We start from the raw sequence: 14,929 nt of genomic DNA, 5'->3' as shown, positions 1-14,929 counted from the left end.
CTAACATGTCAGAAAGAAGTGGTGCAGGCAGCCCTGTACACAGCTGCTGAATCCAACAGTTGCCTCCAAGACAAACATGAACACCAACCCTAAGTTTCCATGTAACTGAGAGCTGTTAAACAGCTGCTGTGTTCCCTTTTACTGCCTATAAAAGGCTGCCTGAAATGTTTTTATTGCAGACACTTCATCTTCAAGGCAGTGATTTTTCAACACTGAAGGGCCAGTCATTGATCTATCTGCAAGTTTTGTTGTTTTATTCCTTATTCCCTGACAGTCCACATCTGTTGCATGTGGGGCCTTCTGTTAAACTATTTTCTTGCACTGAGTCTCAGTTTGCAATGCTTATGTGTTTTACACACACACACTTAACAAACTTCTAAATAACAGAAGATATTTTCTGAAATGTATGAAAAGTATCTGTGTATGAACAACCAACATGCTAAGAGATTTCATAGAAGAAAACACAGCTTTTATAAAATATATATATTATAAACACTTTAAAAGAAGCATTCGTGAACCATACGAAGTGTGTTTGGAAGTTTCTAGGAGTTTTTAGCAACTACTCCCAGTACTTCAGACACTGTGCTTAGAATACATTATGTTTTCAGGTCAGAGACTTGTACAGCTTTATGTGTTGGCAGGACTCTCTTCCACTGCCTTGAGTGGAGATGCAATAATTCATACCAGGCAGGGCTGTAGTCACTGGTGTCAGTTCTGCAATCTCTTGCAAGAATATGAAAATATATAAATGGGTGTCCCTTCTTACCTGTGTTTCTTTTCTAGTGATAATCCCCATTCAGTTTTCTGACCCTGGTTGCCAACTTGAATTCCTCAAAATCTAATTGGTTTCTATGGACTTTCACATCACTGGATGAGCTTTGGGGTTTAACTGCTTATAAATTTAGAATTATATGAACCAGAAGCTATTGAACAAGGGAACAGAACTGCCCATTATCCCCTCAGTCACAAGCAATTTTCAAAGTAAATCTCTACTTAAAATATCACTTCATTGATTGATGCTATTTATTTATTATATAATAAAGTCTCTAATAATGTGGTATTTCATTCTCATAAAAGAATCTTTTAAACTCTCACTCAGGAGCAGATTGAATGCAACCTGCCTTCAAGATTACAAACCTGCTTAAACAGCAGCCTTAAACAACAAAAAACCACCAGGCTCAGGCAGATGCCAGAACCAGGAACGGAATGCAGTCAGGCCTGGAGCTTGTATTTAGTAGCTGCAGCTACAAAAACCATATTTTCCATGCAGAACAGGGGCACAGCAGGAAATAGATCTTCTAAGGCCTAAATGTAGGACTGAATCATTGCTTTACTTTAACAACTTCAGGAATTAAAACACTACCTTTATCCTCTTCTATATGAACCACATAAAAGAACTCTCAGCAAAACCCCTAGAGCCCCACATGAACTTTATGCTTTAGTTACTGTTTTGCCACAACTGTTCTTCTGCTTTCACATTTATCTCCTCTCACTGCCACCTCATCTCCCAGTTTTCCTGCTTCCCTTTATCATCACTCTGATGGGGAGCTGTTGTGTTTTGCCTCTGAGCTGATCTTATGTGATTAAAGCAACAGGATATCTACCATCACTAAACAGTGTATTAAGGAGCCTGGTTTAACTCCTGCAGTTAACTATGTTACCATGTTGCATTTACTTTTTTGGCTGTTTCATCAGAAGCTGGGTTTTGTCCAGCTGTGCTAAGCAGCTGCACAGCAGGAGAGGCTTGATGTGGCAAGCTAACACAGACACTGAAAGCCCCTTGCAAACAGTGGCCAGCAGCACATCAGAGGTACCAAAATCACCTGATGGCCTTGGTCTGTGACCATCTAACAGCTGCCTGGCACTGTGGTGGCTGGAGGAGCAGCAGCAGATGCTCAGGTGTGATGGTCCTGCAGGTGAGCTGGGGAGTTATGCAACACCCTGTTATGCCAACACATCTGCAGCTGTACAGATGGAGCAGAAATGACAGCGCTGGTTTGGGCAGAGACTGTCTAAAGGCAGGAATGGAAGGATGGGATGCTTAGAGAGAAATACTCTTCAACAACAGAATCAGAGGAGGATGAGCTACTTAGATAGTCATGCTGTTCAGATGCCACCACTTAGACCAGGATCCTCTCAACAGAAACTCTAATTATCTGGGCAGAATTTTGTAATTAATTCATTCTTACCAAAGGTAAAGGAATAGCACTTCTTCCCTTAAATTAATGTGAGTGCATTGCAGGATCATCACCCTTTTTGTTTCTTCCACTAGTCAAACATTCAGGCTGCTCTGCTCAGTGAATGGTACCATAACTCTTGTCCAGACTCCTGGGGACCAGGACAAAATACAGCTGCCCTGGAAGACACCCCCTGAAGATGAAGGGAGGGTAGGAAACACACTAATCACAGATTGGAGTTTTTCAAGTGCCTTCTGTCTTTTCAGGCCAAGCCAAACACCCTGCTGTGAGGAATTATTTCACATTAGTAGTATCAGAGACTACAGAAATGGACAGATTATATTTTGATTTTCTATTCCATCTTAGTATCTAACCACATATAAGATTTGCATCAGTTTATCTGCAGAACAGAAATATTAAATAAACACAATTATAAAGCACTCCAAGATACTTGCAGGAATGAACTGTAAATATGGCAATGTTATTTACAGTAGACACAGTGGACTGTGGAAAGGTTTGGAAATCTGAATTACAGAAGTCTTACCATCACTAATCCTAATTCTATTTAAAATGAAACAGAAACATCACGGGAAAATATACTGCTGATCATTTCATTGCAATATTTTAGGATATTTCCTTGCCATTTTCTACTGCTTTTAATTATGAAGCTACACATGATGTTTTTGATACTGTCTAACAAAAAGGAATTTTAACATCAGGTATGCAGTTCCCTTCTTATTGACTTTGATGATTTCTTTCCTATATAAAGCGTATGAAAAGGAAACAGTAGTTGTACCTATGATTGTAAAACAATTCCTTATGTCAAAAACCTTATCTAAGCAAGAATTCTAAGAATTCTGCAAAAAGATGAGAATTCAAGAACATCAGAAAGCAGTTAGTGGAGGGAAAAAAGGTAGTTATCCAATTTAGAAGAGGGGCTGTAGTAGTAACTAATAACAGCAACTTAACTGCATATGAGGGAGTGGTTCCTGGCAGTCAGATATTTTATTGCACAGCTAGATGCAAGTTTGCTAAGTGGAGGCAGCAATAAAACTGTAAATGGAATAGCTAAAACAGCAAAAAATTTGCATCCGAGCTAAGAATGGCATCACCCAAACACTCAGCCAGGCAGTCCTAAATCAGGGCACTAATCTGTTTTTGTAAGGAATGCCAGGTAGGAAAAACAGACCCCTTTATACAACATTTCACCACCACTAGAATAAAATTAACAACTTACCGATATCTTCTGTGGCTACTGGCAAGATCACATATAGGATTAAAAGGAATATTTATAAAAATATTTCCAACACGTAACAGAAAAAGTACACGGCTGGGCTGCAGCTCTGCTTAAGCAAGAGATGCAACATTGCAGTGGAAATCTCATAGAGGTATGTTGAGTGATGTTAGTTCTTTCCCTCTTAATACCACAATCCCTAACATAGAAAAAGTCTAATTCTCTTTTGAAAAAGTTCTCAATCATTACCCAAATATGGGCCCTTTGGATGTAGTTTTTAACATTAGTTACAAAATGAAATACATAATAATGGGGAGGAGACACAACATTTTAATTATGAAGGAGCAGAGACTTGTCTAGAAAAGTTTCCCTTGTCTCTTTCTCCTCTGTCATTTGTTTGCTGCTATCTCAGTTGTACAGAACTTGAGCTGACATTCAAAGGTACTTTTTTATCTGGTGAACACTGAGCTGCACTAATTGAAGTGACTTTGGTTATCGTTGTTTGTCTCTCAACTATAATTAAAGTTTCTAACTGGAATTTACAGGCATGCCTGCAGTGTGTTGTTCTCATAGATGAGGTGCCACCAGAGCTGTGGTGCCAGGGGATGAGGAATAATGGCTCTGCTCAGGGGTGAATTACACAGTTCCTTTGCAAACACTGAGGACTGTCTTGAAAAGCTCCTGCAGGCAAACAGTGGTTCCCACATCATTCTGTGACAAATAAGGCACAGCCCATGCAGTAAGTGAGTCTGATGGATGGGATTTTCAGATATTTCTGGCTTCATCATCCATAATTCACTCAAACAGGATGCCACCAGTGATCAATATTAAAGATTCTCAGCAAAGGAAGCCAGTGCAGAACAGAGCTGCAGCACGTGCAAGTTGGCAGGGAAGTAGAGAATTGTATCTGCAGCTCACCAAATTCATGTTTCCAGATCACTGTGAGGTCCAGGCACAGGGGATGAGACCACCCTGCTGCTCTGTCTTTATTTCTGAGATACTGTGAGGACTCATTTGCTGCATAGTCAAATCAGGTAACTGACAACTCCTAGGTAAAACCACATTCCACAACTCCGTAGGGTGGAGTGTTATGGGGTCATTTCAAGAAAGCAAATATAAAAAATAGTGGAAAAATTCAAACTGGAGGGATTTTTCAGTGTCTCCAGTAACTCCCACAAGTATATCCATTTTCTTTACATTGTTTTTGTATATGTTACTTTTAAGGTTAAGTAATCTCCACATCTGTCCTTGACAAGCATGTTTGAGGCCATGAACATTATTTTTCCTGTCAAGATTTGCCTCAAAACCCTTTCCCTTAAGCCCATGTACTTAGCTGGGGAGACACAGGTCTTAACCCTTTTGTCTGCCAAGGCAGTAATTCCAGCAGTTACGTAGGAAAATGGAAAGATTTTTATAATTTGAGTCTTTGGCACATACTACAGTAACAGGACAACAGCAGAGAAAGACAAAAGGAAGATTTATAGGAAGGGCTTTCACAAGAACAGAGTTTGGAATTTGACACAGCTGTATGGTGTGAAGAAGCTGGCTGTGCATTTCACATTTGTAGAAATGACACAGTAAATATAAAAAGGAAAAAAACATCTTGCTTCAGATTATATATATATATATATATATGAGTATACCTATGCATGTATGCAAAATGTTTTAAAATGCATTGCTTCATTACTATGACATGCACAGTTAAGGAATAGAAATAAAAGCTTTTATCAGCAAATCTGGGTCAGTGCTGACTTTCAGATTCCTTAAATTATTTCAAAATTTATAAATCAACGTCCTTGTCAAAGCATTATTATACCACTGCTTTCTCAATTTACAGCACAAATAATGCTGTCTCTCTAAAAAACAGCTACTAAACATTTTGCCAAGGGATTGTTGCAGGAAAACAATGACAGGTACAAGATGGTTCCTCCCACACAATCTGCTAACAGCAGCAGCAAAATCAGACAGAGATCATTAGACAAACTAACCTGTGGTGTCATCCCGTGGCAGATGTACATGATTGGGATATTCTCTGTGTCTGGCCCTTGATCAAGGCATAAATCACTTTTCAAGGAATTCTGCAGCTAAAATACACAGAAAAAAAAAAAAAAAGCAAGTTTTATGTGAGGAAAAAGATGGTGCGATTTCTTTCTTTTCTTTGAGAAAATAGATCATATGTAATTGAAGAAGGAAATAGGCAAAATTAAAAATCTGCTGCAGTGAAGAGAAAGCATCTGGACTAAATTCTTCCTTGCAGATAATCTAGCACCACTGATTTCAATAATGTTGCACAAAGTTTCAGGCAGGGTATATTTCAAAAAACCTCCAGAGATAGCAATATTTTTTTAATATCTGTTTTAAAAATATTTAGTCTCTGGTACACACTCTATACAGAACCTGAATGTATCGTGCTGAGCAAGATAGATGATGTATTAAACAGCTTTAAGAGTCACTCATGAGAATCTTCTGATTTCTGTAAATAATTCAAAAACCTGCTTTCAGCTGACATCTGAAGACTTCAGGGAAATTGTTATGCACCAGCTCACCTGATTATTCTGGGCTAACCCCAGCAACAATGAACAGACTTCAAAGTACTTGGCCCTGGTCAGAACAAAACCCTGTGAAAAACCTGGGCTATGCTGAGTTTTCTAAAAGTGAAATGCTGAATTAATGAGCACAGATAGCTGGGAGGTCTGTTCAGAGTGTGAGGACAAAGATACGGACTGCATACCCATGGATGTGCATAAAAGTGTTCAGTGGTGTAAGACTGGCTCAGAGAACAGGAGACAACTGCCTGATGGAGTGGAAATGTGGTTTGCAACCACCTGTGATTAACTGGGCAGTTCTGTCAGCTGTGCACAGGGGCCTCTTTTGAGGAAACCAAATTCCTTTAGAAAGGAAACCTAGAACTGCATGTAAGAAGAGTGGAGAAGCCAGAGGCTGAACCCAGGCAGTGAATAAAATCAAAACCATCAACTCATCTCCACAAGACTTACAACTCTAAACCTAACTCTAAATCCAGTAATGGACAGGATGCATCTCAACACTAGAGAGAAAATAGGCATTAGGTACCAATACTGGCATTACTCTCAAGAATTAAAGCCTTGAGAATTACATAAAATCTTCTCTCTCAAAGCCTTCTATTTCTTATTCATAATGTAACCATAGCCATTACTCTAATAACAAAAAGATGTCTAGGCACCCCTCTCTAGCCAAACCAATGATAAATATCAGCCTTATTAATTCATGGCTTGGTCTATCACTACCTGTGAGAAACAACCTCTCACTTTAAAATTTCAAGGGTTTATTAAACCCTAACAAATACAACAGATGACTGAATAAGGAGAAAGAGCAGCACTGGGAGTGTGGAACTAAACCACCACGTGCTCGCCCACAAAGTGGCTGCTCCACCTTTTACACCTCTGGTGTTCCATCAAGTAATTCTAGCCCCTCCCTAAGTCTGGAGTCAATTCTTCTTCGTTGTCCCTTGGTGGAGACTGCTTCCTTGCAATTTGACTGGAGGTCAGGTGCTGCTTCCTAGTACCTAGCCCGCCCTCCTCCCAAATACCCCAACTACCAAGGCCAGTGACAGCAATCCAAGGGGAGAGGAAGGAGGACTATGGGGAGAACATATCACAATAACATAACTATACATCAGTAAAACTCCTCTTAACATACATGTAATATTTATTCCTTAGTTGTGAGAGCCAACCATCACATTATCCATCTATAACGCTACCACTGTGTTTTCAAACCTCTTCCCTAAACTCCAATCCTAATGCTTGTCCTAGTGCAAACATTATAAACTTTTCCACAACAATCCCCATAATAAAGGAAGCAAAAAACCAGAAACAAAACAGCCACGGACCTGTTACTTAATAATGCTGTTGCAAAGTCTGAGGCCCAGATTCTCAGGAACAACCACTTTACAAAATCTAGTGACTTTGTGGCAACCAACAATTAACCTGAGTAATGCAATTTTAGCCTACCAAGACTTAATCTTAAAAACAATCCAAAATATAGCAGACAATCCCTGTACTGAAACTCAGAAATAATTATTGTTACACTGAATACTACAGGTTTTGGCCCAGTGACATTGCTTTCTTCTAAATAGGAGGGTACTGCAAAATTTAGAAAGAAGTTTACTTCCCAAATATTTACTCTGCCACCAATCCCAACCCTAGCTATATTACACAGCATAAGCTAGACCTGAATGCTACAACTATTTCCCTCTCACAGAACATGAGGAAATGTCGGATTTAGGAAATAAATACGTGGGGTATGTCTCTGTAGGTGCCAATATCCTAACCTTTACCCCATTCTGACAGCTTTTTCAATTACTCAGGATTTTTAAAAATTGATAATGCTATAGTAGCAGTATTTCTATTTCCTAAAAAAAAAAAAAAAGTTTCTTATAGGTAAAAATTGATCTAGCTAAATTAAAAAATAATAGCTTTTATTTAGTGATCAAATTCTATCTGAGCTAGCCACAAAGAAAAGGACAGTGCGGAGCCCGGGATCAGTGCTGGGCGAGACACAGGTCTGACTATTACAGTATAGTGTCTCTTATGTTTCACACTGACTGTCTTGCTCAAGCAGTTTTTATAGTTTATTTTGCTCGAGGCAAGGTTTTTGGTGATTGTGCTTTTCTTTCCATTCGAAGTCCCACATATTTATAGAGTCTCTTTTATTTGCCCTGAGTTGAACAAAACTGTGTCTGGAGAGTGATGTACACCCCTGACTGAGTTATGGGAACTTGGCATTGAGATGTATCTTTTGGTTGTCCCAGCGATCTCAGTCTTGGGTAGTTGTTGAGACAATCATGGCTTGGGATTTTTTTGATCACCTTGGGAAACGACCCATCTCCAGACCTGTTTTAGCTTGCAAATTAAGTCTTCCTCTTTCTTACCAGCAGTAGTTTCAATATATGTGAGGCTACCCACTGGCTCAGACTCACATGCTTTATGACAATATTTTTTAGTAATATAAAACATTACATATATATCACCTTATAGGTGCAAATTACCCATGTTACACATAACACTTTGAAATATCACACCTTTCTCTGCTGTAAGATGTTGAAGCAAACAGCAAAGCAGATACGAAAGAAGATCAGACATCTGAATGATTCTTTTACAAGAAGGATAGGGGCACTTAATCTTGTGTCATACAACAGTATTTCATAAAACAGTGAGCTGTGTATTTCACCAAACGTGACTTCTTTATCTGTTGTCATAGCTGTCCGCTACTTCCTTTGTGATGGTACCATCAGGCCCTGCTCCTCACATCTCTCTCAGCTGATGATAATCATGTGCATTATTGGGCAGTACCTAAATCCTAGGATCATAGAATGGCTTGGGTTATGTTGGGGGTTGGGCTTTTCTGCTCTTTCCTTGTGACCTGTGGAATTTCTTTGTATTGTGCTGGTAAGAAGCACTGATGGTTGGGTGCTTGAGAGGAACTCCTTTGGTTTTTGGGAGTTTCTTTGTTGGAGGGGGGGTTGTGGCAGAAATATCACGAGAATGGGGGCAGGTAAAAAAGGATGGGGTTGGGGGCAGCTGCTCTCTCGTGACAGCTGTGACAGAAACTGTACCAAAGGGGAGAGTGCCTGCAGTCAAGGAGCCTGTTACTGGCTCCCTGGTTCTGTTTGTTGTTAATGCCATAGTTATTGGTTTTTTGTTTTGCCTTGATATATATACTAGTAAAGAACTGTTATTCCTATTCCCCTATATTTGCCTGAGAGCCCCCTTCCTTTCAAACTTATAATATTTCAGGGGGAGGGAGAGGGGTTTGCATTCTCTATTCCAAGGTAGGCTTTCTGCCTTCCCTAGCAGACACCAGTCTTGTAAACCTAGACAGGTTAGAAGACACATTAAAGATTATCTCACTCCAACCCCCCTGCCATAGGCTAGGACACCTTCCACTAGACCAGCTTACTCAAAGACCCATCCACCCTGGTCTTGAACACCTCCAGGGACAAAGAGTCCATGATCTCTCTGGGAAACCTCTTTCAGTGCCACCCTAGCCTTAAAGAATTTTCTCCAAATATCTAATTTAACCCTGCCTTTGTTCAGTTTAATGCCATTCCCTCTTGTCCTATCACTATACATCCTTGTGAAAAGTCCCTCTCCAGCTCCCTTTAGCTGTCTTTAGGTACTGGAAGGTTGCTCTAAGGTCTCCCCGAAGCCTTCTCTTCTCCAAGCTGACCACTGTGTTCAGTATTTCTGTAAAAAACTCTTCTTACTCTTTCTGGTTGATGAAAACCTCTCAGTATAAAATCACTGTTGCTGATTTTCCTTTTGACTTGCACAATGTGGAGTTGATCTTAAGATGAGTACTTTAGCTCTTCCACAGCCTTTACCTTATTTAGGTACTTTATTTGTATTGTATCACTTCTACCTGGAAAGACTGTTTTTGTCCAAAGCCACCTACAAGCAGAACCATGCATTAGTTGGCTGCTATGCCTCCTTCTCCTCAGGAAGCTCCACACTTGATTGGATCACAGCATCACTGAGGGCAGTTCCATGGTGTGTGGCAGAGGCTCACAGGTATCATTTTGGCATTGTTCTGAACTAATGTGGGAGTGTTATAGATAAAAAATTGATCCCGCCAAATTAAAAATGAAAAATACAAATTTTAAATAAGATGTTCTCCAAGCCAAGTTTGTCATCTCTAAGTCATGCCTTCCAAGGACAGAGACTATCTTAGAGGCTATGCCTGTCCTTATTATCTTGTTCCCAGACCTTGTACAAGTATGCAGCTTCCCAGGCCTCGAAACAGAGACTGTTTCCCAAGCTCTGTTTCCCAAGGCAGACAAAAGCCTGATTCTGGGATCTTACACAGAGGTTTTTTGGAACAGGTATTCCATAGAATCATGGCCTTGTTCCAACAACCATTCCCCAACAGCCCAAGTCCAGGATTTCGGCAATCCATCGTTTCTTCCCATTCCAAGTCCCACACATTCATAAAGTCTCTTTTCTCTGTGCGGGGGTAAAACAATTTGGGGTCCTGTGGTGATGACTCTCCTTGATGGAGTTACTGGAACGTGGCATTCAGATGTATCAGCCTGGAGGACTTCAGTCGTTGCTGGGATGATTAATGCAGCCACATGTATTAGGTTGCAAATGAGGTTTTGTCAGAAACCAGTTTTTGAATATGTGGGGGCAACTCCCAATGCTGGTGTGTGTGCTTGCAACAATATCAAATATTACACATATCGTATCATACTGGCGTGAATTACATTCATCACATATAACAGGAGGTAACCATTAGGTAATGCATTTAGCAATGAGCTAAACCTTTGCTGAAGTGCTTTTCTTGTATGATTTTATGAAAAGCCAGCATGGTTATTTTAACATATTATCACAGGGGCCATGGAACTTCACATGATGTACGTCCCTTTGTTTGCCAAAACACAGCAGCTGCTCTATGGCACCCTCAGGGCTCTTCCAGAGCCACACTGGCCAACTGCACAGATCAGTTTTCTGAAGACAAACCTTTCACTTGTATGTTCTGTTCCCACATTTTCTAATTAGGATTGTCTTACAAAAAGAAAAAAATTAATTCAAAGGAATTAATTTTTTGTGAAAATGACAGTGGAAGTGAAAGTAAAAAGGACATCCTCGGTCTACTACCTTATTATGGGCCTGTTTTAATTTACTCTGTTCATCTTCCATGCCATGCACACCTGCCCTTCCTGTCTGGGGCCCTGCCAATTTCCAAGGGGCAAGAATTGCTTCTGCCTTAATTAGCACAATGCAATTCAAGCGTGATTGCAACACAGACAAGGGCACTACTGTCCCACAAGTAATGATGAGCCCAAAATGCATGGATTTAGCTGCACTTTCTGTTGGATGCAACATAATTCTCAAACCTCTCTAGTGGTGCTTTATACATGGGAAGCTATGTGAGATTTGGTTAACTTGGAATGTTAGTCTTTGATTGTGATACCTGTTCTAGGGTGGATCAGCATTTCCCTTAAATGGCTAAAAGTCTAATAAGGGAGAGCATCAGCCTTTAGCAGTTGGATTTGATTATATTAAAGGTCTTTCCATCCTAAATGACTCCATGTTTCTAAATTAAGATCTGGCTACAATCTTAAGAAGGCTGCAGTTGAGATACCGAGTCTATTTTGCAAATTCCCCTGCTGCCACGAACCTGCCAGCTCCAATATACCTGCAAAATCACACCTTGAGTATTTCTGTGTGGAATGCAAGCCATGAAGCAAACAAACAAACAACAAAAAAATCAGGGAGGACAGAGTGCTGTCTCTGTCAACTAACCATATTATTTAACTGGTGACTTTAAATTGATCTGATTCTTTTACTTTGAGTCAGGCATTGTCTTCATTAATTACTTCCACTATTACACCTTTTTCCCCCATGTTTTTATAATGGGAAATGTAAACAAGATCCTTACCACCCCATAGGCAATGGTATCTGAGTACATTCTCATTTCTGGATACACGCTGACAAGATACCACCTAAAGGTCTTGCACTGGAGCTTTTTCCTTAGGGCCTTCCTCTCTGAAATATCACCAATATCAATTCCGGAGTCCTGCACATGAAACAAAGGGCAGAAAAAGTCATAGAAACATCAGTGACACACTTCTGTCTAAACTACACACCCAGAACCTTCCTCATTGCAGAATCACAGAATAAACTGAGCTGGCAAGGACCCATCAGGATCACTGAGCCCAACTCCTGGCCCTGCATACCACCATCCCCAAGAGCCAAACATTGTTTTGACCTATGACAATAAACACGTTTTGGTTGTGAAGTGAGTCTGCTCCCCACACATACCCCAGAAGTGCCCTAGTTAAATATGATACAGTTCACCATGGAAGGGTCTCTTTCATAGTCTGCTTTGGTGTATGGGACTACTCCTGTTGACTTCCATGGGGTTTAGATCCAGTGTCCAATGAATATCACTGCTGTTCTCTAATTTCTTGGCACTTTCCAAATCCAAAAGGAATTGGCAGGAAGTAGCAAGTTGCCCTAGAAACATGAGTATTGCTAGTGTCCCAGTGGGGCCTAATCAATAGTGTATGACACTTTCTGGCCATTTCTGAAGCCTGGATTACTGCTTGACTGCAAAGAGCAGAAGCTCTGCTCACCTCTCTGAAACAGCACTTATTAAAGTTCTTTTGTAATGTAAAAAGAGAATGTGTTATTTTTGTTAAAAGCAATTGCTGAATATTCTCTACCTTAATTTTTACTCTCCTTTACATTTCTGGCTAACCTAGTTTCTACTTTTCCTAAGAGCAGATCACAAAGCATGACTTTCATAAAGGCCTTGTATAAAAAAATCAATAATTTATCACATCAAAATCACACAGCAGAAATTTTTAGAGATGGATCTAAGTGCAAATCTGTGGCTGCTCTTGACAGGAAGTAAAATGAGACATTTTGCTCCACACACTGTGCTCAATGACTTCTGCCTCAGAGCAAAACACAGGATAAATACATTTTCATAGGGAAATCTTAGGATCTATCTTCTTAAGCAATAGCCTTTTACTGGGCCATGAACACCCCAAAGATTTTGGCAATATTTAAAAAAAACCACTGAATTTTCTTAGTTACACAAAAAAAAAAGTATCTGTGTAACTACCTATATTTCGGAGCTGCTGAAAACAACCACTACATCCCAAAGCACTGAATTAATGTTAATCTGGAACAAGTATATTTTATTATGGAAGCATTTTCTAACTGAAGTAAAATTGACTTCCACATTGGCAAAGTCTGCTAAAAAGCAGGAAACAGTGATCTGGCATTCACAGATAAGACATAACACTTTTAAAAATGGTGACTCCCCTTCTCAAGCCCTACATCATCTGTAAAACTTTATGTGGAACTACTCCTTAAGTGGAATTTTTTTTTTTCTGAATTTTGCAGCAAATGACTAAAAAGGTTATAGTGTGCTGAAAAACAATGAATGGGTCTTGTGAAGAAAACCCATTCATGCACCACTCTGGCTGCACTTGCCAGTGTATGTGACACTTGTGTAAAGGAAAAGGAGGGTGCCAGCACACAAACATTCCACTTCAGGCATTAACAAGGCATCCTGGGATCAAGTACTGAATTGGTCCACTGACTTCCAAATCCTTTCTTATGCAACCTGAAGGCACCAGTGCCTGTTCCCTCACAGTTCACAGTATAAGAAAGAGAATTAAGGGCCTCAGTAATCACATCCTTTCATGCAGCTGGAGAATAAAAACAGCTCACATGTAGTACACTGGCTTTATCACCACCGATAAGAGAGTGTGCTCCCCAAAGCTGAGAATATGACAGGGGGAAAAAAAACAAACCAAGAAACAAAACCAGAAGTGCAGGCAGAACACATGAAAAGCACAGCTCCTGATTCTGGGACTTGAAGAATCTTTCCTCTGGGTTTCAAGTGCTTTTCTGAATCTATTTACCCAAGTGTCAGTGATGCAGAAGTCACCATGGCAGCAGAGGTCTCCATTTGGAGCCCTCAGCACTACAGAGAGAAGCCCACAGAGATCCTGAAAGGGCAGTCACAGCACACTGCAAAATGCACCTGACTCCTCTGGATTATTATTATTATTATTATTATTATTATTATTATTATTATTATTATTATTATTATTAGTAGTAGTAGTAGTAGTAGTAGTAGTAGTAGTAGTAGTATTAGTGCCCAAAGACTAAAACCTTTGGAAACATCTGACTTCTCAGAGATCTAGGAATTCTTCCAAAGAAAAAATCAGGTCCCATATTTAACATTTTGGAATAACATATTTCATGGAAAGTCCTGACTATTGTAACTAAATACATTTCTACTACCTACACAGTCCATTACCAGTATTCATTAGCTTCCAGATAGAGAATTACTCCTGTAATTGTCCAACTGCAACTTATCTTTGCATTCTTTATGAATTTGATCTCTAACTGCATTTGGATCTCAAATTTGCACAAGATTAAGCAACACCACCATCACCTCTGCATGAATATGATGCAAATTAGTGTATAGTGCTGTACATCCTCATTAGCAAAAGGAATTTCTAAGTTTTGTGTTAATGTTTTGTTTGCAAGTCAAAAAACTAAAACTTGGATTAATCAATGAAGATGAACCAATCTTCAAGAAAATAATTAACAATATGAAATAGAAACTGAAATTTAAATCTACCAGGCTAATGACAAATAAAATTCATTTGGAATTGCTTTGTCATAAAATAAGCAACTTCTGTGCAGAAATGTCTTTATTCTTGTATGGACTTCTGTGCAACTACTCAAAACTGGGACACGTAGAGGGCAGTTTTGATTCCATGAACATGGGCCTTTCAGAAAAGTCCTTTCCTATATCAGGTTATAGAGGATTTTTTTTCACAGTCATAGCAAATTAAGTGACTAATGCTGCAACCTAAAATAGGACAATGACTTCCCCACTTTTCCTTATCTAGTTTTAATCATGAGAGATGGAAGAAGCAGCTGAACCAACATCAGGTTTCATGTATTTAGCTGTTGTTTCAAACATTTTCTTCTAATTAAACTAGAGGAGA

General features: G+C 39.6%; 1 protein-coding gene across 6 annotated transcripts in view; it reads right to left on the bottom strand.

Moving 5' to 3' along the window:
- GALNT18 (polypeptide N-acetylgalactosaminyltransferase 18) overlaps positions 1–14,929 on the bottom strand; it is a 244,246-nt gene that overhangs the window by 72,912 nt on the left and 156,405 nt on the right. For 4 of the 6 annotated variants that reach the window (XR_014955486.1, XM_085579837.1, XM_021544855.4 and 1 more), the window contains exons 9-10: positions 11,830–11,967; positions 5,400–5,495 (exon numbers count right to left, since the gene is read on the bottom strand). Coding sequence is in view for 5 of the 6 variants with exons in the window: in XM_085579837.1 (XP_085435963.1) it covers positions 5,400–5,495; positions 11,830–11,967 (234 nt within the window). In the remaining variant the exon portion in view is untranslated. The remainder of the gene's footprint in view (positions 1–5,399; positions 5,496–11,829; positions 11,968–14,929) is intronic. The other 2 variants (XM_085579838.1, XM_021544857.4) reach the window with 1 other exon arrangement.

Source organism: Lonchura striata, chromosome 5 (assembly GCF_050655825.1).
Source record: "Lonchura striata isolate lonStrDom1 chromosome 5, ASM5065582v1, whole genome shotgun sequence".
Classification (NCBI taxonomy): domain Eukaryota; kingdom Metazoa; phylum Chordata; class Aves; order Passeriformes; family Estrildidae; genus Lonchura; species Lonchura striata.
Note: the sequence above shows the minus strand (reverse complement) of the source record. Positions and strands in the feature narration are given on the sequence as shown.